Here is a 23731-nt window from a genome sequence, read left to right as displayed (position 1 = left end):
ACTTTGCAGTTGAGCTGTCCTGCTGTGACAGACTGGCAGAGTCCTGGGAAACACTTTCCTGGCTCTCTCAACCACAGCAGGTTGCCTTGCATCTGAGGATGGCATGGAAAACATGTTCTCATTGCAGATATCAGTATTGCTTCCAATTAGAAACATCATTTCTATTTATTCCTGTTCATTAACGTCAATAGAATATCACATTAGTACTTCTTTTTTTCTACCACTTACACTGTTCAGGGTTATTCAACCCAAAACCGGCAGTCATAGTGTGAAATGTGGGGTACACATTGGACAGACATCATCCATGGCAGGACTAATATACCAACCCCCAACCCTATTTCTTTTACATGTTCACTTGTAGGCATAGGATGTCCTTTTGCTTTTAAATGGGAGATTTTTTTCATTTCAACGAGACGTGAAATTGGGCTGGAGTATTTGCAGAGAGTCTACGCACACACAGAAACAACATGCATCCTCCACACATTAAAGCCTTCTGTCAAACAGGTTTCCAACTGGTTACTTTTGTACTGTGAGGCAGTGGTGCTTATCACTATTCCACCATGTGATCCTGACATTATTGAGTGGTAGCTTGTCAGACACAAATATTTATTTACTGAAGTGAATGCAGAATACCTATATATCCAGTAGCAACATCCTAAGAACAGAGAACTAACAAAATACTATGATCTGTTTGATGAAAGAACCCTGTTAGCATTTCCTCTTTCTTGTGACTCAAGTCTTTCGCTGTTTATAAACATATTAGACCCCGGGAGACACACATTATGCAGTCAAGTCACTACATCAGAAGAATTAGAACATAAGACAAGTGTCTCTTAGTTAGTTGTGTTGTTTGTTTGTTTTTTGAAGTGTGGTCCACATCTGTCCTCCTTAACTTTAGACATTGTGTGAGTTTTGTTTTGTTTTACACTTTGAATGTGAGACATGCTCTGTATGTATGTTTTTTTTTTTAAATAATTAGCTTTATTGCTATAGAGCTTTTTGGTCAACTGTGTTTTAAACATGCTTTTTAATAAATTGGATTGGTTGTATGAGGGGGGCCACACGGTTGGTGTAGTGGTTAGCACTTTTGCAGCAAGGAGACCTGGGTTTGTGACCCGGTCTGAACAAGTGAGTGGGTTTCCTCCAGTTTCCTCCCACAGTCAAAAAAAAAGCAGGTTCGGGGATGTGGCAAATTGGACACTCTAAAGTGAGAGTGAATGGTTGTTTGTCTCTATGTGGCCCTGTGATGGACTGGCGATCTGTCCAGTGTGAACCCTGTCTATTGCCCTATATCAGCCGAGATTGGCTAGATGGATAGTTGTATGAGGTGTTTATATGAACACTGACCTCGACGAGCATGGCACTGCATGCCCTCGTGACGAGAACCTGCATGAAATATGGCTGCCAGTGACAACTGGAAGATATTTTAGCCACTTAACATAAAATTACTGACATAATGAAACGTGTGCCAGCTTAAGTGTGTGGTGTCTTATTTGGTTGTTAGTGGTGGCAGTTGGCAGCAGTTGGCATCTGTAATGCTGTAAAACTCCTCCTCGGTAATGTTTGTCTTCTTCAATTTTCTAAGGATGTAATGTAATGGCGCATTATTTTATTCCTCTTCCCTTCCCTTTTCCTCTCACCATTAGACACCAAAACAGTTGAACTATCACTGAGGAATACTGGTCCATACATGTTCATATCACAAATAGCTAACACAAACACGTACAACATGTACACACACACACATAGTGGAGGTGAGAAGAAATACCTGCTTTGCTGTTGCATGGCTAAATTCCATTTAGTGGATTCAGTCTTTGCCAAATGGCAAATGATTGTAGTGAGAAAAGGCCTTAATCACTATATTCAACAGGTTTCTGTGCCACACTCGAGCGCCGTAATTTCATTAAACACACCTGAAGAACTCTATAAACTGAAATAGACTGACTGACTGGCAATACTGAAAAGCCTGGTGAGGAGCTCTACCTGTGACGGTTACTCATGCAGACTTTAAAGCTGCAATAGGCAGAATGGCTTGAAAAAGAAGAGATTGTTGTCTTTCTCTCTCTCTCTCTCGCCCCCTCTGTGGGCGTGTCATTGTCTACCGTGATTGGACAGAATTTGCAAAAGCTATAAACAGTGCCCAGACCAGGTGCAGAAATGTTATTCGAGCTCCACAGTTCCCTATGATCTAGATCAAACCTGGTGCTCACATTCGTAGCGAGTGATCTTATCAGTAAGTTCAGGTCTGAACGGTCCCAGTCCGTAATGTATGCATCCTCAGGTCTGTATCCTTGGTATGGATTAGAGATTACCTCCTCAGTTGATCCACAACAGTTCCAGTTTTTTGGTTTTTTTCCACTCATCAGCAAGCCGCCAACACGATGTTAACATTGATGACGATATGATTTATTTTTTTCTCGTGCTGAAAACCCAAGTCATGTTACAGCAGCGTGTGTAGAGCTTTGATTCACTAAAGCTCCGCTCCCCTTTTTTAAGGGGGGGATTCTGAAGGTGGCCAAAACAGTATCATTGCCAGACGTGTCCGCAGAGCAAAATCAAATCACTGGCTGACTCGGCTGGGTTCACCCAGGATACCACAACAAACAGGAGTTGTTGATTCACTGTTGCCTCTATCACGAAGTCCAAATGTGGTATTTTGTGATTTTGGAGTTTGAAATCTTCCGTTTCAATTTACTTAATTGACACATTCGGACCAAATGAGGCAGCAATAGACCAGCAGTTGCCTGGTCCGAGTGAGTTAAGAGAACTTTATGGACTTTGGTGCGATAGAGTCAGCAGTTCTCAAATTTCCAGTCAGAAAACTCTATCTAATAGTGAGATAAAGCAGCAAATACATTATTAAGATGTTGTAAACAAAAGCAGGCAAGGGTTTTATCTGGTGAGATTTTTGGTAAGTTGCTAAATCTTTTTTTTTTTTCTTTCTTGTATCCAAGTTAGAAGCCATGGTTTCAGTCAGAACTGAATATGTTAGTACCTTAACTGCAGGTTAAAGTAATTTTAACTAGGCATACCTAATACATTTGCAATTATTCCAATTATCCATCCATCTGTCCATCTTCTGCCGCTTTATCCTCACGGGGGGTGCTGTGCCAATCTAAGCTTACTATCGCAATTATTTGGTGTTCAATTTAATAATCAAAAAATGGGGCCATTAACTGAAATCAAATCAAAGACCACAGGATGTCTGATGTTTAGACTTTGATTGCTGCAATAGTCATAGTCATGCACCGCCATTCTCCCCCGAACCTTTCACCACTCCAGACATTAACAGAACACACATAATATTACATAACATGTATGTAGCATGTAAAACTGCACACTCAAGTAGCAGTGTTGCTAAAACACAGTACTGGTGATTGGATGCACTTTAATGCCTCTGTCCCTCTCAGACATTATGGTGCGGTTTGACAGCTAAAGCACCTTGATCCCACTTTTTCATCCATCTTTGAGTATGTGCTTAGATTATCAGAGGTGGTGGGGGGAAAAAAAAGAAAACCATAACTTCTGCTGAAGCATTGGAGATATTTTCCCAAGTGCAAAAATTAAACTGCTAGTGGGGGAAAAAAACACACACACAGATGCATCTGTTATCAGCAACTCCAGGCCTTGTTGCGACTCTCAAGCAAGGTCCCTACAAACCTGCATGCTGCCAATTGAATCAGTACCCAGGCTACTCTCAAACCATCTGTTTGACATTTTCCTGTCTGCTTTTTCTGTCTCGTGTTCTCAGGTCATGAATGATCTCACTGTGAATACAGATCATGAACAAGCCCCTTATCCTAGAACTCCTCATTCCCAGTGCTGCTTATGTTCCTGCTGATTGTCAGATACCGTGTCACTGCGTAGTGTAAAAACAGCTTCAGGACCTACAGTATCTGAACTAATGTGCTCTTCACATTTAGGTCCTGTAGAATTGTGGTTTACTATATTAAAGCCCTGAAATGAGCATAAATGTGTGTCTTTCCTGCCATATTCTGTGCATACGCTGGCTCAGCTGTGCAGACAGAAGGAGGCTCATTCCTTAAAGCACATTGTGATGTTCTCATGTCGGAAATTTGCCAAAATAAATATTTTGACTCGACTCAGCTGCCACAAAAAGCAGTTTTAATAGTGAAAATGTACAAAGGCAGGCAATAGTGTTGGAACTCTCTCTTAAATGTGTTTCTTTGGGCTAGGTTCTGTTTTGGGAGGAAGGATCTCAGCAGAGTGAGGCAGAAAGAGTGAAGGTTATCAACACCTCAGCTCTGCTGTCTGGCTTAAAGGGCAGTACAGTCTATCTGATCTCAGTCAGAGCCCAGAACAGTGCTGGACATGGACCCTGCAGCCCTGCAATAAACATCACCACCAAGAAACCACGTAAGTCTACACCCACAACACAACACAAACATAGAGTATGATTCATATTGTGTGTGTCATGTATTCCCCTTTAACATACAGGAAGGAGTAGTGATCTTCCGGCAGACCCGAAAGATGTCATTTTGTTAATATAGATTCTTTGCTGTTTTGGTCTTGTCCCGTCATAGCAGTGTGTTCCTTTGTTCCAGGTCTGGTGAGAACTGTGTGCGTGACTCCCTGTCCCATCACATTCACAGCCAAAAAGAAAAAGGCACACACTTACATATTTGGATTATTACCTACCATTCAAGCCTCTCGGGCAGTGTTATGATTTGACATCGCTTCAGTTGGTCAGGTCTGGGTCCAACAGAGTTTTGGGCATATCTCAAGATTTTTTAATTGGGCTCAACTTGTGAAAGAATGCTTCAGGAAGCATGACTCATCATTTTCACATATGGATTGGCCACCACAAGTTCAGACCTTAACTACATTGCAGGAGAAGACATTGCATGAGCTTTAAATGTATATAATGCCAATGGTTGAATGTGTGTCATCAAGCTAAAGACAGGCAAAATATTCAGGTGTGTGACCTTTTTGGCTTGGCAGTGTTTAACCCATTATTCATCCGATGACAGTCACCAGGTGTCCCAAATATCACAAAATATCTGTAAACTAAAGTGGGACATGCCGATGATGAACATAAACGGCTTTTATGTTGTGCGTTGCCATTGGAAAGCGTTTAATAGCAGGCCTCAGGTTTTTTAACCTTACAGTCGGCGCTGTCATCAAAGCTCTGTCTGACTTACAGACAGAAAATAAGTGTCACTCCGTTCTTTCTTGTAGCGCACCTGTGAAATCTTTATATGTCACGGACACTGTCATATTTTGTCATGCAGTGCGATTGGAAATCACGTCTCCATTTCGATTTTCAACTGTTGGACCAAAACATATTCTTTCTGTTGCTCTCATGAGTGTTTAACCTCTCTTTCTCACGCTTTCTGTCGTCCTCTCAGTCATCACTGCACGGCTGCATGAAACCGCCGTGACTTTGTTTTACACACGACCTACGCAGACTTGTGACTTGTAAAGCAGTTGTTTTCAGTGTAACTGAATTACAATCAGCTTAAAGATTAAAGACTTAAAGGCACTGAACTGAAATACAGCGGCAGGGTCGCCCGACTCCTCTGTTAAATGATGAGATTTTAGACATTTCCTTGGTAATTGATGATTATCCCACGTTTTTAGGATCGTTAACTGATCGGCATTGCTCGGCTTGATTCTTGTATTGGACATCTTGCTCATGCCTCTTCCAATGATGGCACTCTGACCAATCAGTGGTCGGCAGTCTGACAACATCAAGCATAGTATCAGCTCAACTCGCTTGGAACCTCGCCAGAGCAGGTACTAAGTACCAGGTGCTATCGCTAATGGAAATGCAAAACGTACCATACAGCGTCGAGGCAAGGTGAGGTGTGCCAAACTAGTGGAAAGGGGGCTTATGTTTGAGTGATGTTGCAGTCATGTGGTTTTCAAATGTCATCCGTTATTTGCTGAATTTGTATCCATCGCACCTATTTGACTCAGCTCAAATTCATTTACAGAGCACATTTAAAAGCAACCAAGAATGACCAAAGTGCTGTACAGAATGCCGCCAATAAAAATAAATCAAAAAAGTAGTATAAAAACATAAAATATTCAAAATGTTACAGAGCATAATAAAAGCACAAAAAGCAAACAAACAAGAAACCAAGATTTATTTCTTTGTTGCCATCAATGTTTTTTTTTTAGGCTGCCTTTTTTCTGCGACTTACTTGCTAAATTCTTACGATTGTGTGTGTGTGTTTCAAAAACAGACAGACTCTAGCTTCAAGAGTCTTTCCTACAGGGCATATTCATATTCTTATTTTTAATACAAAACTCACACGCCACGTGTTGAAAGCTACTGGTGACTGCGTTCATGCTGGCCAAAGAGAGGACAGTGTGACACTTAGGTCTCCATTAATAATTCAGATACTTTTCGGTGCCAAGTAACACGACGAGAAGCATGTGAACTGCCTTCAGCTGCTACACACTAACCCACCTGTCATACTAATTCTTGTCAAGTGCAAGTAATTAACTTAAGCTGACATTTTAATGGCTGTCACAGAACACGGGCAGAACCTCCATACTGTCATTCGAGTGACTAACACTTTCTTTCGGACTATTTCTGACCAAAGTTTGGTACAATTTTTTCCATCTACGGCGGTGAAATAAATCTTATTTTTCCTGTGATTTCACTTGAAGTGATTTCCAACTTGAATACTTGATTTATAATCTTGGTTTGCTTTAAAGGGGACATATTATGCAAAATCAACTTTTTAACCATTTCAATACTTATATTTGGGACTCTGGAGGGCCTACCATTCGCCAAAGTGTTGAAAAGGAATACAGTAATGTTTTCGTGGTCCCCCTTAGTGTAAGTATAGGCAATAAAACACGCGTTGTTGAATTCCCTGCGCTTATGACGGCAGCATTTCACCGCGAATGTTACCGCCCCACCAGTTTACTTCGAGAGCTCCACCTCAGCTCCGCCTTGTCCCTGCGAGAGTGCAGGCAAGGGAGGAAGAGCGGTATTATGTCAACGCGGAGGGACAAGTGTGCTGTTGGTGGCTGCACAGTGGAGCACAGTGTTTTACACAAACTTCCAGCCTCAGAGGAGGCTAATGTGAAGCTAATGTGCGATCAGCAGTGCTGTCCCCAAGTGTTTTTAACTGATTTACAGTTCGGCACTGTTTGGCTCGATCCTTATGTAGGACGTCTCTTCCTGTGACGGCCTCTCGCTGTTTTCTGCGCACGCTGCCATGCTGATATTGTCAGAGAACTAGAGGAGGGAGGGGGAGACGAATGGAGCAGAGGGAACAGAAGCTGAGCGAGTGAGCGCTGTAAAGAGGACAAATAAGAAACACCCTGGAAGTAGTGGGTGTGTGTTTGCCTGTGTCTCATTTGCATATAAAGGGACCATGCACGAAAACCGAGCGTTCTGAAAGGGGCGGGTTTATCAGGGTTATTGAACTGCTATGATGCTTCATCCTTATAGTATTTTGACCAAAGCATGTCACTGACATGTTCATTAGGACACCAGGGAACTATTTTAATGGGGGAAATAGGGTATAATATGTTAGTTTGAAGTGACTACTATATGTAGAAAAGCACTCTCTTTCTTGCTTTGAAACTGGAAAATCATGTTTAAAACGCTGCAGAGTTTTTTTTTTTTTTTTATTTGCGCATTTGAAAAAAGGCATTCTGAACTTAAACAGTTTAAATAAACTTTTTGTTTCTCATGTTAGAAATATAATTGTTTTATTTTTTTCTTAATGTCAAATTCAATTCCTCTGATGAAACGTAACTTGACAGGAATCAACAGAAAAGTAACTGAGTTGCTTCATTGTAAAAGTAACTGGTTACCAAGGAAAGAAACTATTGAATTACATTTTTTAAAATGTTAAAATATGATTTTTACCCCCTTTAATTAAACTTTAAATGCTCAATTATCTTTAGTAAAACTGAATATTAAATATGCTTAATGGACAGAAGTTAGTTAAGTCACCTGTCACTGAAAACTCATATCATTGCCACTTAAATTAGGTGTTGTAATTAGGTAACAAAAAGACTGAAACTTTTTTTTATGTTATCAAAACTCTTAACACTGGTTTCTAAAATTAAATATTGTAAAACGAAAATTCCCAAACAAGAAAGTGGCGTTTTTCAGCTTATCGTCCCGAGTTAAACTGTGTTTTTTGACTTTGACTGATACAAATAAATGTTTTGCCGTCACATTGGCCTCAGTGAGTGTAAAATATTTTAGTGCCATTGACAGTTACATTTCGTTTTGGTAACCCGTCAGTAAATTGCAACTCTTTTGTTCCCTGAAGAAATTGTTTTCCCACCTTATATTCACTCCCATTCCTTCAGCACGACTGCTATTGCTTCTATTTGCCAGTGTTTGCATCTGCAAGTTTTTCACACTGTAAATGAATCTCAACTGAACCACATTTCTCTTCATTAGGGACAGTTCTGAAAATCTGCTCTCAGTTCCTGCTCTATGCTTGTGTTAAGTACTATTTTAACCTTGTTTTTATTGCAGATGTGCATGAAATGAAGCAGAACTATCACAAAACAACAGTCAGGTTCCCATGTGAACGCTGAAATATTGTTAGGTTTCTTGCCTAATGCCCTGTAGCAAATGGAGGAGATCTTTGAATGGAAAATAGAGTAGATGTGCTAAAATGAAAAGAAAAGATAATCGTTTATTAGTCATATAACGGGGAAGTTTGCAGCTTACAGCATCACAGGTAGTAAAACAAAAAGTAAAGGTAATAAATAGTGCAGTGAAAATCGACGCTCACATACACACCTACAGTCGATTTAGAGTCTCTAATTTACTTAAACCTCAATCTGCAAATGTTTGGACTGTGGGAGGAAGCTGGAGTCTGTCCATATACGCTCATCCCAGTTTCGGATACACAGTATCCCATCTTCAGGAATAACTATTGAACGGTATTCAAATTTTAACATGTGTTACTGTGACTAATTACAAGATGACATCACTCTGGCTCAGAGGGATTTCCAAAATAAATGATAATCAAACATCAAAAAAAGGAAAAAAAAGGTAACAATAGATTGCATATCAACATAGAGAGAATGTTTATTATTTATATTTTGACAATTTACCAACAGTCCACCCTCTCTGCTCCTGCTCACTCCTTGTGATGTCGACAGAAGACAGAGGCTTATCTTTATTTATTTATTTATTTATTTATTTATTTATTTATTTATTTATTTATTTATTTATTATTTTGGAGATGCATGTCTCCGTCCTTTACTCTAAACTCTGACTTCTCACAACCAAAGCATGTTTGTCACTCTTGTGTCCTCTCTGCACTAGGATTCCAGCTTAAATTCACTATAATTGGATAACTTTTTCCAGTAAACAAACATCCAGCAGGTGTTTTCTTCCGGGCTGACTCACTCGATGTGTTACTTTTTTTTTTTTTTACTTTACTTAGCCCTTTTCGTCTAAGGACAGGTGGTCCTGTGATGACTTCACATCCATGAACTTTATTAAATGTCATCTCCCAAATCAACAGTCGAGGAAAATACACTAGAGAAATTGAAAACTCAGCCACACAGACACATGGGTTGGACAAACAATCTTTATTTAGGTATTAAATAAGGTATATATACGGTGTATATATAATATTAAACTAGGAAAGGTGATTTCTGGAGAAACTGCAGTGGAATTGCTGCCTTCTGCCTGAGCTGACGTCAATCTGACATGATGAATTCAAGTTTCTAACGGAAGGTTTCAATCGAATAAAGTTGGAAATTAGTCGTTTTCTTGGACAGTAATGAAACTAATATGTGGCTATTTTTTAGATACCGCAGGATATATCTGCATCATATTATTACCCAAATATGTTTATTTGACAACTCATGAGTTCATGCGATGCTGAATAAGGCAATCAGCTCCACACGACTCTCAGTTTAGTGGTGTTTTAGATCTCGTGTAGTCCAGTGACATTCTCTCACTGCTCACAGGAAGTGACAAAACCGACGCAGGCAACAGCAAATATGTCCTAGTAAAGTGAGACATACGTGCGAGGATGAATGAAAACACAATTTGAATTGTGAATTCTCCTGCGACCCTTGTCCCCGCCCATCCCTGTGCTGCTGCTGCAAACACATAAAAGCTCCCTCAGTCAGGTCTGATGTGGCGTGTTTAGCGTGACTCCACTATACTCGGCACGGCACGGCATGCTTCTTTTGCTTTTCCATGAGCGATAGTACCTGGTACCTTTTTTTCCCAAGTGAGCTAAGCCGATACTTTGCGTGACATCATCAGACTGCCGGCCACTGATAAACAAAGTCACGGCAGTTTCATGCAGCCGCTGTGATAACCCCGCCCACGTTGAGGAGGTACTATATTGTAATGGAAAACCAACCAAACTGTGAAGGGCCAAGGCGAGCCGAGGTGGAAACACGGCAATAGCATTGCTCGACAGAGCAAATTCTCAGACGGCAATTGCAACATACAAATAATGTTACAGCAATTATGTTCACAAAGACCAAACAGAGGCAGAATATTCACATATGCATTGTACTGCACTGCAGCTTTAAAGTGAATTGAATCTGGTGGTTAAGGTTAAAATAATGTTGCACTCACACTGAACACATTTTCGCAGGAAGGCATAGAGAAAAAAAACACGCTGAGGTGTTTACTTCGATTCAAGGATGAATACATTTTTTGTGGTTAAACGGCAAGGTTGCTGTAATGATAGTCATGTTTTTACCCATTCGGCTGACATGACTGACATTTACATATTTTGGGGGAGGCAAAGGAGGCACAAAGCACTAATTCCAGTTCTCAACAAGACCAAAGCAGCAGGAACATCTACTGAAAGCTGCTCTCAACGAGTGAATTCAGCAGCTGAGTGAATGCAGTAAAGACTTTTGTGCTGCTTCAGGGTGAACTTTTCATTTCATCCCTATTAGCCGGGTTTTCACACACATCAATGAAAGGGTAATCAAAGAGAGTGTGCTTTCGGTTTGTGTTGACCTCTGTTTTTTCTTCAGTTCTTCTTCCCCCCTGAAGTTTGAAGGGTTTATTGTGTAAAATACATTCTGCTGTGGAAGATGATCAATTCAAGGCTGACTGCGATGTTAGTTTAAAGAGCAAGACATTGTTAATGCATTCATTTGCAAGACTTGTGTCTCGCAGCTCCGAGTCAGCCACCGGGGAATATTGAATGGAACCTGACGAACTCTAAGATCTTTCTAAACTGGGAACACGTCAAGGCGATGGAAAATGAGTCGGAGGTGACGGGATACAAGGTGAGTTTGTCAGTGTAATAAAAGAAACTCTACAACTGGGGAAACAAATGGAGGCCCAGCAGCTGTCATCTCAATAAATGGCTTTCTTATTGCAGTGGAAAGATAGAGCTCAGCACTCCAGTGTTACATTATGGATTGGCCCTGTCTGCCCTTTCAAAATTAAAAGATCCCTTCCAGGTGATAAAATGAAAGATGTCATGCCAGAGTGGGGATTTCACTTCTTGAAACCAGTACAACAATGACTCATATTTGATCCTCTTTGCATATTTGCAGTACAATATGCACCACCAGCAGCACATTTTACTAGCGATGAGCATTTCAAGACGAAATGCTATTTTTTTTAGTCACTGAAGATTATCCAAGGAATATTCATATGCACACACACACACACACACACACCGCCCTGCTGCTACACACAGGCCAAAGATAGACAGTCATTGATTATTTCTCCTCCACAAGACAGTTAATTTGAAACGGGCCATACAGCACAGTGTGCGTGAATACTACAACATGGTACTTTGAAGGCCTGTGAAGGAAGTTTCAAGTTGGCTATTCCACACATTGACTCTTTCAGATCCAGCCGTGTGTGTTCTTGCTCCAAACTAACTCTTCCAGGGTTCTTACGAGGGAGGAAAAAGGTGTCAGTGCTCCGGCCAAGCCTAAACAACAGACTTGTTATCAGAAGTCGAGAAAAGCAAACAACAAATCCCAGTGCACGAGAGCCAGTTTGAGCAGCTAAAAAGATGCGTTCAGTGAACCTAGTAAATGCCTTCACATTTACAAGGTCCACAGCGTATTGAGCTTAGCCTGGAGCTGCTTCAAGGAGCATTCAAGTAACCTCGTAAAATGTCATCACTTCTGCGATCACACATGAAGGCCAGTATCTAAATGCCTGCTGTTGCTGTTGATGAGGTAGTCATTAGAGAACATCTACCCCTAAATGTTAATGAAACACCCTGTGTGTTTTCTTAACTAACTACATTTTTCTGAAGGTTGATTTGTACATATTTTGTTCCTCCATGCTGAATCTCCAGGCCAAAGCAGCACCACAATATGCATTTTCAATTATTTATCGTGTCCAGAGAGGGACTGTACAGGTGGAATGTGGCTGCATGTGTTTTCCCTTCTTTTGGGACTTGGATTTATTTTTCACACACTGGTTTAATATGTTGAATAAAGTCATACATTTGTCTGAGGTCATAAATAAAAGTTTCAATTCACACCGTTACCGCTGAGAAAGTATTTGTTCACATGCTCTCTGCTTCTAGGTTGTATATCGTCAGACCTGGCGAGACAGGACTACTGTAGTGGAAACCAATAAGACCAGCGTGGAGCTGCAGATCCCTTCTGGGGACGACTACCTCATTGAGATCAAAGCTCTGACCAAAGGGGGCGAAGGTGCCAGCAGTGGTCCCATCCGCATACCAAAGATGTCCAGTAAGTTTCCAACACTCAGCAGCATAATTGAGCAGTGGGACTGGGTGCACTGTGTGTAACTAATCCCCAGTGTGACTCTTACTCTCCATATCACCATTGCTCTGGCTTGAACAAGGCTTTCATAACACACATATACATTCTAATAAGACTGCAATGTATGCGGGGAGGAGAAGAAGTCATCTGTTTCAGTCGTCTCTCTCTGTTAACTAGCAGGGTGTTGCAAACTTAATGGCAGCATTGTGAACGTCCAAATACAGCTCGGTTCATGCGGATTAAAAGTAAGAATTTTGCATATATTTCTTACAGTGTTTCAAACGAGCAGCTCTAGGTTATTTTATCTTTAATAGAACCTCCTCCTATCTAATAACCTGCAGCCAATACTCATTACAACTGGCAAATTCCTAATTTAAATGAGTTACTTTCAATCAGGGATAGGGATAGGTACAATACTGGTCAAAAAGTAGAAGACAAAATGTGAAAGTGGAGTCGATCCAAACCGCTAAATATCACATGAGTGGTTCATCAAGCACAGGATGAAAAGTGAGACCTGCGTCATGTGACCAGAATGTAAGTGAGCCATGTGGACTTATTTTAAGATAAAAGAAGAGAAGAGTAAAATAAACAAGTCAAATGTATATATAAAAAAGACATCAGACATGAAAAAAGTGGTATCAAGCCATCCCTACATTTTTATTGAAGGTCTCCCACAGAGTCCATGTTTGTAAGAGATCTGCAACCATATGAAAATATGGAAATAAATTCCTGCCTGGTGTGGAGATTAAAGCCAAACAAGTAAGAGCCTAGAAGCTGTAGTCTATTGATTGGTCTCCATTGTCTGTAAAAAGATGTCCGTTTGGACAAACACATACAGTGTTGTGTCAATTTCGAGAAATGCGGCCCCATTTAGAGTCAAATACATGGTAAAACATGCCATGTATTGGGAAATAGACACTGCTGTGAATGACAGCAAGTACCATTCAGTGCATGCTTGGATGCAGGTGGAGGTGTACAGGAAGTGGGCAAGCTCTCAGTCAGGAGCAACCGTGCATTTCTAAATATGGCGTCCAAACAGCATGTCACTGGCCAAAACATTCAATTTGAGGCTTCAAAACGGGAGTTTACAATCACGTGGATGGTGTCACAGGAGTCTCCTTGTCATGCTAACAATTATCAACCACTACTATCACGACTGTGATCACAGCTACATTGCTTTGTGTGAGATATATACCCAAATTGTAATTGTCTTTTGCCTGCGCACGGGAAATGTTTTAGTCAAAAACTACAAAATAAGACGAGTCAAAACTGGATGATTGAAGTCAGATTGCACTAGAAATAAATCGAGGGTCCAGGGTCGTGACATAAGAGGATCACTTTACATCTACCGAACATAAAAGTGATTTCACGCTTGATTGTTTATGAACAGTATGTCTGCTTTTATCTAGTGCCATGGTTCTCAAACTGTGGTACATGTGCCACCGATGGTACACAAGCTTCCTCTGGGGAGGTACTCGGAGAAAAATACTGAAATACTGTTCTACCGGGGTATGAGATCGCAGCGGAGCTAGGTGAGGAATTTTGACCGGTGTGCGTAGAAAATGAAACAAATAACAATAAATGAAATAATAATAATTAGAGTCACTTTATCTCTCGCTCCATCATAATCTAATTTCACGATACCAGTGTGTGAAGTGTATGTGAGGAAGAGGAGGATGATGAGAGTAAATGATCTTATACCACTGTATTTTATTTTATTTTACTTCAAGAGTTCAATGTTGTCTTGTGTGGTACTTGGTATAAAAAAGTTTGAGAACCACTGATACTTGGGATACTTTATTTTATTTTGTATTCATACTTGTCTCTCATTTGTTGATTACACCTGTTCACTTTATATTCTCCTTGCCCGATTGTCTTGTTTGTTACTCCCTGTGATTTTTGGCTCTTTGTTCCTGACTTTGCCCTTGAGCCCTTTGTTTTTACATTATTTTCCTTTGTGTTATTGCCTTTTGTTTTCTTTCCCCTCTGTGGCCTCATTAAATTTGGATTTTGACCTGCAACTCACTCCCCTGAGTGGCTGTCCGGCGCTCAGGTCCTACGTTTCAGTTTTGCGCGCTGTATTTCTGAGCTGTTTCTTGGTGACGTTTTCCCCTGCATGCAATTTATTAAACCAGTCATCACTCGCACAATGAAAGCTGAAAATGTATGTATTTGTTTTTAACACACTGAACTTTTCCCTATCGTGAATCTTGGTGGGCAAAATACTATTTTTAATCTTAGGAAGAGCCCTTAATTTTGTTTTGAAAAAAATGTCAATATGTTGCCATTAGTTCTTGTATATTCTTAATTCTGTTCACATTATTCTTCCATATACTATAAAATTGAATTATTTATGAATTGCCAACATGTTTTCATTTTGATGACAGGAACTGGAGGATCAGTGTAAAGGGAGTGTAAAGGGAGAAACCACTCTTCAGCTGTAATGAACCGAGTTTGATGTTTAATCAATGCTATAATCTTACCTGGTGTATTCTTAACAACAAATATGTTTTATTCTTTCATGAGATAGAGTTCACAAAATGAATGTGACTCCTAATATAATGAGGTATTTCTTTTTTTTCTCCAGGTCTTAACTCGAAAGGGTGTGTGTTCCCAGCTTCAGTCAAGATTTGCTCTTTCATTATGTTTTTTTTTTCTTTCATATTTTCTACGTTGATTTTGTAGCTTTTGATGCCTTTATATTCAACTCTGGACATTACAGTGAATTCAGATGATGATTCTCCTCCTCGACGTGTCAGATATGTGGAATATATCTGACAAGCATCTCCAACGTTGGGTTGCAAATTCAAACTGAGTGATTGGAATCATTTTGACAGCTTGTCAAATGCCCAGTAACCCGTGGATGGACTATTACTTATAGGCACCGGTACAGTTACGACACATTTTCATCTGCTGTCTTTTCTGGACTGCTGCCATCCTCCAGGATGCACACATTTGATAAACATGGAACGATGGTTTCCTTATCTTTATTTGTAAATTGAACATGAGCACATGTTCATGTCTGTTTCCACCTCAACTTCTAAGTTATTTTTGACATAATGTGACCCCCATGAATGTTATAGACCAAGGGTAGCAAATGAATTTTAGTTCAGGCGCACATACTGCACAATTTGACCTTAAGTGGACCAGACCAGTAAAATAATGGCATAATAGCCCTCTTTGTTTTACATTTATTGAAGTATCTTTTTACAAAACATATTGTGAACAACCTGAAATTTCTTGATTTCAACAACATTATGCCTAAGACAGAGTTGATAGTGGTCGGTCCAAAGTCTCTCCTCAGATCTGGACCTCTCTATCAATGACATCACCACTTCACTGTCCACAGAGGTTTGCAACCTGGGTGTTGTTATGGATTCTGTCGCTGAAACCCTCATCCATTCCTTCATTACATCACGCCTGGACTACTGTAATGGCGTCTTGTTTGGGGTCCCGAAGAAAACCCTGGCAAACCTTGGCAACCCATCACCCCCACGCTGAAACAACTGCACCAGCTCCCCGTCAAGTTCCGGATGACTTCTCCTCCTTTGCTAGAAGTCTCTCCATTCACTTGCTCCACATTATCTGTCCGACCTCCTCCATGTGCAACGTCCCTCCCGGAACCTGCGGTCTGCTGACCTCGGTCTCCTCTCCGTTCCCCGCACCTGCAGGCAAAGCTTTGGCAACAGGGCCTTCAGTGTCACTGCTCCAACCCTCTGGAACTCACTCCCTCTGGCTATTCGCCAGGCCCCAACTCTGGAGTCATTTCAATGACTGCTGAAGCGACACTTGTTCTTGCACGTTTTTGCCACCTGATTGTTTGTTTGTTAGTGTTTGTGTTTTTGGATCTGTCCTCTGTTTTCAACTGTACCGCGACCTTGGGTTTCGTGAAAGGCGCTTTATAAATCTAAGTTGTTATTATTTATTACTATTAAGTTTACCGTCTGGAACTGAAAAATATAATATTTTAGAATCTAATCGTGATGTGAATTTTCCCAAATTCATCCTGGGGACCGGATTGGACCCACTGGTGGATCGGTTCTGGCCCGCGGGCTGTATATTTCACACCCCTGTTATAGACTAAGAGGTTTCAAGTTTCACATCCTATCCTATCATATGCATACGTGAGAGTGAAGTTAATCTCTGTTTGGAGTTTTAGTGTTAATCCTTGCTTTAATACAGTCAAAGATACCCCTCAAATTAAATAATTAAATAGTCCTTCTCTTTCCTGTCTTTGTGCTGAACTAAGCCATTTGATTCTCAGGTCTCGCACCAAAGTTAAAATAGACATAGCTGGTATTGGTTTTCTAACAAAACCAAGCAAATACATATGTATATATACATATATATATATATATGTATATGTATATACATATATATATATGTATATATGTATATATGTATATATGTATATATATATATATATATATATATATATATATATGAAAGATAATGTCCTCTACAGGTACAGAATATGCCTGCAGGAAATGATCCATACACCCAATGTCCTGTGCTTGTGTTGACTGTGTTAGTCAACTAGTCACAAACAGTGGTTTATCCATCCAGTCAGAGAAGACTGTCTAATGATCAGATAAAGCAAGATATTTACGCAAACCTAGATTTTATTGGATGAGCCCTGGCAAAGTCAGTGTTGATAATTTGTTCAGCTAACACTGAATTGTCCCTATTTGACTTATGTGGAGAAAAACTCATTTGTGCATGTGTTTTGGTATAGATCCATGTCAGAGGGATGCATCAATGTGTCCCATATTGAACGACAGCCTAAAAGAGGGAGGTTTGATTGACCAGTTGCTTTTGTGACTAAATATATAAATGTTCACCATCCTTAGAAACCTGGTTTCAGCGATCCTGTCTGCAAATGCCTTTACTTTGATGGTGCAGTTTTGTGGAAGTACAGCTAACACTGTCACCCTGTGATTAATGAATGTGGCCAAGACTGAGTGTTTGACATTTATTTACAGTGTCAGTTGTTAATTAGTGACAGATGATCGGAGAGAAACACACCGATGGCTTTGGATGTAAAATTGTCACGCCGCCATGCTCGTAACTTTCCAGTAAATTAGAAACATGAGTACAGCATCCTGCGTGACTGATCAATACCACTGATTATTAGTCAGGAGTGACACTCTGTCTATACTTCACTCATCTCTGATATGGGATTTTGCATTATTTAACATATCCGCTATATTATCTCCTGTGTCTGGCAGCAGGCTTTTCTTATCGGCTCATGTTACAGATATAATATCACAGCTCTTTCTGTGTGGCATGTTAAAAGCAAACTGAGGCTAATTTGTTGTTTTACTCCCGACACAATCACCGTCACAACGCTCTTCCTGTGTCGCTAATGCCGTCCAAAGCCGTTGATGATTTTCAAAAGCTTCTCTAGTCATATCACAGCCATTAGCTGCTGCTTATTACTCGAATATGCATGTCAGCAGCCAGAGTTGTGTATAAAAGGTCGACAGGGATGTGCATATACACTTATAAGCTTTGAACTTTTCTCGTGAAAGCACTCAGAGTGTGCAAACCTCTTGGAAAAAAGCACTCACTTTCGCCACCTAAATCTAATCATTTCTTCATTGGGCCATTAACTAAATCCACAGAAACCCTTTTTTTTTTTAACCCTTCTGTTACCATTTGGCATGCGTACTTCTCATTACAGTTACTCCGAGACTGCAACTGCACCATTGATTGCTTTTAAATGGGAAACTCATCCATTCTGAAACGAGCTCCAACATGAGGTTAATAATGAAGCAACATTTATTAAAAGAGTTAATCCTGAATGATGGTTAACCCTGTAATGTTATAAGAATTGTTTTAGTCCCAACTCCCACACTAGCCTTCCCTTGTCAAAAGCTGAACGTACAGCTGAAACATTACCCACAATTCAACCCAGTTTACACTAATAATGTGTGACTAAATCTATCAAGACAAACAATCTTAAGGATTAACACTTTAACACCAGCCTGTCAATCATCCACTTCGATTTTTTCTGTGTTATGTTGTCATGCCCTCTTATATTTGAAGTGTTGCCTCGTTCGTTAACCTTTGACCCTTCCAACTTGCTGTTGACCCATAAGAAAGACTCTGTAGAAGGACTAACGTATCATTCATACGCCGTGTAATCATATTTATTTTTGGTTTTATTTGTAACACACTATATATTATGATATTTTGGGGGGCATAATGAAGTCACAGGAGGTCAAACGGAAATGAATGAATGTTGAGTTTCAGGTTACATGTTGTTGAAAGACTAGTTTTGGAATGGAGGCTCTCTGTCCTGAGCCACTCCCACCAGATGAGCACGGCTAAATGTACACTTTCTGAGCGATAATCTGAGGTCATCTGCTGATATTTACACACTTTATATTGCATTTATTGTCTTCTAGGTTGTTTTTCTTTCCTTTTATTTCAGGTGCCTTTGTGGGACAGGCAGTTTTCTGTTCACTTTCCGCTTAGTTGACGAGTACTGCGTGACAAAATATTAGTATCAGAGAAGATTCTTTCTAATTTCAGCATAAATGGCTGTTTCCTGAGATGTAGAAAAGCATATGACATTTTTATTAATACATGGACATCTTTAAAGTAAAATAAAAAAAAAGTGTTTTGACTAAAAACAATTAGGAAAAAAAAGTACTTATTTGTACATGTCTTTCTTTTTTCTTTAATTCATTTATTTTTCTTAGTCTTTATTTATTTTCTAGTTTCTCCTTTGTATTGTATTGTGAGTGCAGATCTTGTTGGAGGTTGTTTTTAATGTACTCGCTGCCTTCGCTTATGAATGGTAAAATATATGGACGAGGTTACAGTGACGCTATCTTTAGGAAAATGTGCGGAAGTGCTTGTGTAAATGTGAGATTTCAGATGTGTTCACTATGCACATGCTTTTATTCTTATTTTTCGATCATATGATGCCTTTATTTACACAGTAAATGAGTACGTGGGTTTGTTATTTCAACATGACGCGTTGTTGGGAAAATAGACATTACAACTAATAATAACATCATTAAATTAAGTACAATTCCGTTATAAGTTTAAAAGTTTCATAATTTATATGATTAGATTACATAAATGATTTCCCTTGAGTTAAAAGGACTCACAGTTGTTTTTTCCTTGTAAATATTTCTGTGCTTTATTCCTTATTTTTCTTAATCTTAAGAGCTACAAATATTTATTTTATATTTTTTTCTATATGCAAATAGTGTGCAACTATAAATCCATGGCCTATAAAATCTATATCAGTCCTTCGTGATTGTGCTGTTATAGATGAACTAAAACCTGAAAAGCTATTAAATTTGCCTCATTAATGGTTTTATGTCCTTTTGTAATATCTAATAATGATACAAAAAAAAAAAAGTACCCTTTTCTTTTTATTACCAACATGCATTAACTGAATCTGCAGTTTGTTCCTTCGGTAATGTAATACCATTGTATTGATGTGATATCTCTGGGAGATGAATCAATAAATTTTTCATATTGAAATGCTTTTGAAATAGAGTTTTAATGGTCAGAAATGAAACTCCTTTATGGTTTCAACTGTGCTATAACGTGCAGTGAAGTTAACCAGCACATGTAGTGAAACGGTTGCATTTGTTACTACTAATAATAATTTCTTAGTAATTTGGGGATTTTTGGAAACTGTAGGGCTGCAACGACAAAATTAGTCAACGACTGATTTAGTAGTCGACCAGTCGTTAGTGACGTCATTGTCTGTATCCCATGGCACGCAAAACAACAGCATGGAGACGGCCGAAGCGAGACTACATTTTGTATGTGACACACCTAAGAAAACTTTTTGTTAGAAGTTTGAATGTATATTCGAACGTGGGATTCAAAGTTTGTGTTGGAACTAATTACGTGTTCGAATGCGATGTATGCATATGTATTAAATAGCAGTGGCAGCTTCCATGGAGAAGCAAGTAAACATTGCGTGAGCCGTCTCATAAATAACTATTAAAATAGTCATTAGTTGCAGCCCTATTGCAAATACTTACACAACATTCACAATCCTCTAAACTTATATTTGCGCTCATAATTTTAGACTTTATTAAATACACATGAAATAAAATCACTTCTTATCAGAAAGTTGAATCAAGTGATGTGCTTACTCATACAAAATTGATATCGCAGCCAAAGATCCTGGTTGAGCCAATTAAATGTAAGATGGATTATGATGATTGGAGTTTATCCCGTAGTCATTTATCTAGGAAGATAAAAATCTTCACTTCATAATCTCTGTGTCAAAAACAAACTGCACTGTAACAGTGCAGCATTAGGGGGATTATTTTGGCTTTCATGAGGCCAAACAAGTTACAGAGGGAGACATTTTGCAATTCAAAGCTGTCGTGTGCAACTTTGAAACATACTGTATATACTGTAAATGTCAAATGATTACACCCAATGTTGATCAGGTCTATCAGCTCCACACAACCCTCGCTGTCTGAGCCAGCAGATCATTTCAACACGACAGACCGAGGCAGACCACGTTGCTGACAAACTATAAATATTATATAATAACTTATTTCCAGCCTCAAGTGATCTTAAAACTGCATTCTGGGACACAGAAAAATATTTACTTGTTTATTTCTTTTCTCTGCTGCAATGTTCTGGCAAAATGAATTCTGGGGGACACAGCTTTCTCAAGTTTTTTGTGTTTTCACCATGAATTAGAATGTTTATGCAGTTAATGAGTCTCTGGGTATTAACTGGATGTGGTGTCTTGCGCAAGGCTGTGACTGTCAAAATAAAAGTCACTTCCTGCTTTAATTACCTACCCACTTCTTATGATCGCTAACTGCAAGTCAAGCGGGCCTCAATGTATACCAAGCATTTACTCGCGTTTTAACAGGAAATCCAGGCATTGTTATATCAGGTTTTCATTATCGATGCGGATACGAACCGATATCATAATAATAGGCTAATATCGGGCCAATATTATTGGTGGGCCGATATTAACACAAAAAAAGGTAATTAAAGTCATTCCGACGGTATGACAGCATAAATGTTTTTTGTCTCTGCCCGCCCCTGCGCTGCCCCTGTGTACACACAAACGCTCCCTGAGTCATAGTGTTTGACTGAGCCTGTTTTCAGGTGGACACAGCATACAAACAATTTTATTGTTTTCTGTTCACAGACAACAACAACAAGAAAATCACAAACAGTTACAAACTGCCCTGTTAAGGTCACAAAATAAAATGTAACCCTGTGACATGCAGGTTTAGCTCAACTGGTTTGATACATTATGTAAACTGGAGACGTACACGTAAAGAGGCGTAAAGAGGTATATTAAGAATTTCAGGAACTAATGATGATAAAAAATGTCATAAAAACACAAAATAAAGTTTACATCAAGACAACATTGATATAAAGTGAACTAAGACACTTGAAAGCACACTCGTAAAAACATACATCAATATATTCCTGCAAGACTCATCCCCACTTTAGAGAACTGCTGCACAGACTTCTATAAATCTAAGCTCACTATTCTGCTGGTTTGGGTCTTAAATATGTAAAGTATCCACAAGAGCCAGAGTTTGACTCACAGCTGGCAGCAATTCTTTTATTCATGGCAATCTTCTGAGAATGGCAGCGCTCATGGAGCGGCGTCTCTGCCTTCACTGGGGCTGTGCACGCATGGTGTTGCTTTGAATCCCCCTCCGATCATTATTATCAACAACGTGACGCCGCGTGTGAGGCAATCTGATTTGAGTGCTTGGGTCACACGTTAAGCACGGCGGGTTTCTCTGTCATGAGCCAAACCCAAAGCTCTTAATTTATTCTCAAATATGGTTTCATCTCCATCACACGCACACACACACACACACGCGCACGCACGCACGCACACACTCAAACAGACACAACACCTTGTGTGGCCATGCTGTTGAGAATTGGTGTGGTGAGGCAGGAGGGAAGCTTCTACATCCAGTTTGAAAATATGATTTGTTGTTCATAGTTGGAGCTGAGGCTGCGGAGGAGCTGACAATATTTTCTGGTATTGTTGAGGTGTAGGCTGCGCGATGTGTCAGAAAAGTGACAGTGTGTGGACCTGAGCTGAGCTCTGAAGTCGGGATAAAGTGGTGTGATGGACAGAAGATTGGCTGGGAATTAAAAAACGACCATGAGCCTTCTCCAAGCACCATGGGACAGCTGACAGACAGCTCGCAGAGCTCTTCTCACAGGTTCACAGGGAAAAAGTCCTGTGTGTGCGTGCGTGTGTGTGTGTGCGCGCGCGTGCATGTGCCTGCATGTGTGTATGCGTGTGTCTGCACGTGGGTGTGGAAGATCACTGCTGAAGGCTTAGACTAACACTGACTGGACTCATCACTTTGATTCGGGGTTGCCAGGTCTGCAGTTTTGCTGCAGAGTTGGGCAACATTGGAAGGGTTTTTGACTTGAATTTTATCAATAATGATATTTATGATTAGAAAATACTTATTTTTAAAGGTCCTGTATAGAAACTTCCATCGCCCTCTGTGGACTTCTGAGTGATCACCGAAACACTGCCAGATGCCACCACTCCACCCCTCCTCACTCTCTCTCTCACAAGGCAGTTTAGTTTTATGTGTCTTTGTTTTTTGTTTTTTTTGGTTTGGTAAGTTATGTGTTGTATATCTGTCTTAACATACGGGAACATTAATCGTCCTGATTCATTCAGGAAACCTGGAGCTGCTTGATGCAGAAACAGCAGCAGCTGTGATTGGACATGCTCACATCTGATAATCAATGTTTGTGAGAAACCAAAATTATAATTCCTACGAATACCCAGGTTTTTTAATAGCAGTAGAATCAACTTCTGAAACTGTTCACTGGGGCTTTCTGGTATTTTTTTTTTCCATAGTTCAGCTCTATACAGTCTTCTCCTTTTACTAGCACATAATGTGAAATGAATCAACTCTTTTTATAAAACAGATGCAAATATGTTGCATTATGTTTCTTCTCAGTTTAATATATAGGAATTAAATATTTGCAATGTCATTCAGTTTCACCGAACTGTAGTGTTTTGTGAAGTTGTTAT

At 39.7% G+C, this 23731-nt stretch overlaps 1 protein-coding gene across 1 annotated transcript in view; it reads left to right on the top strand.

Moving 5' to 3' along the window:
- LOC122768820 (contactin-4) overlaps positions 1 to 13260 on the top strand; it is a 150722-nt gene extending 137462 nt beyond the window's left edge. Inside the window, exons 21-23 of the mRNA XM_044025068.1 lie at positions 4197 to 4377; positions 11114 to 11226; positions 12495 to 13260. Coding sequence (XP_043881003.1) covers positions 4197 to 4377; positions 11114 to 11226; positions 12495 to 12722 — 522 coding nt within the window. The 3' untranslated portion in view covers positions 12723 to 13260. The remainder of the gene's footprint in view (positions 1 to 4196; positions 4378 to 11113; positions 11227 to 12494) is intronic.
- The last annotated feature ends 10471 nt before the right edge of the window (positions 13261 to 23731 follow it).

This window comes from Solea senegalensis, linkage group LG4 (assembly GCF_019176455.1).
Source record: "Solea senegalensis isolate Sse05_10M linkage group LG4, IFAPA_SoseM_1, whole genome shotgun sequence".
Classification (NCBI taxonomy): Eukaryota; Metazoa; Chordata; class Actinopteri; order Pleuronectiformes; family Soleidae; genus Solea; species Solea senegalensis.
Note: the sequence above shows the minus strand (reverse complement) of the source record. Positions and strands in the feature narration are given on the sequence as shown.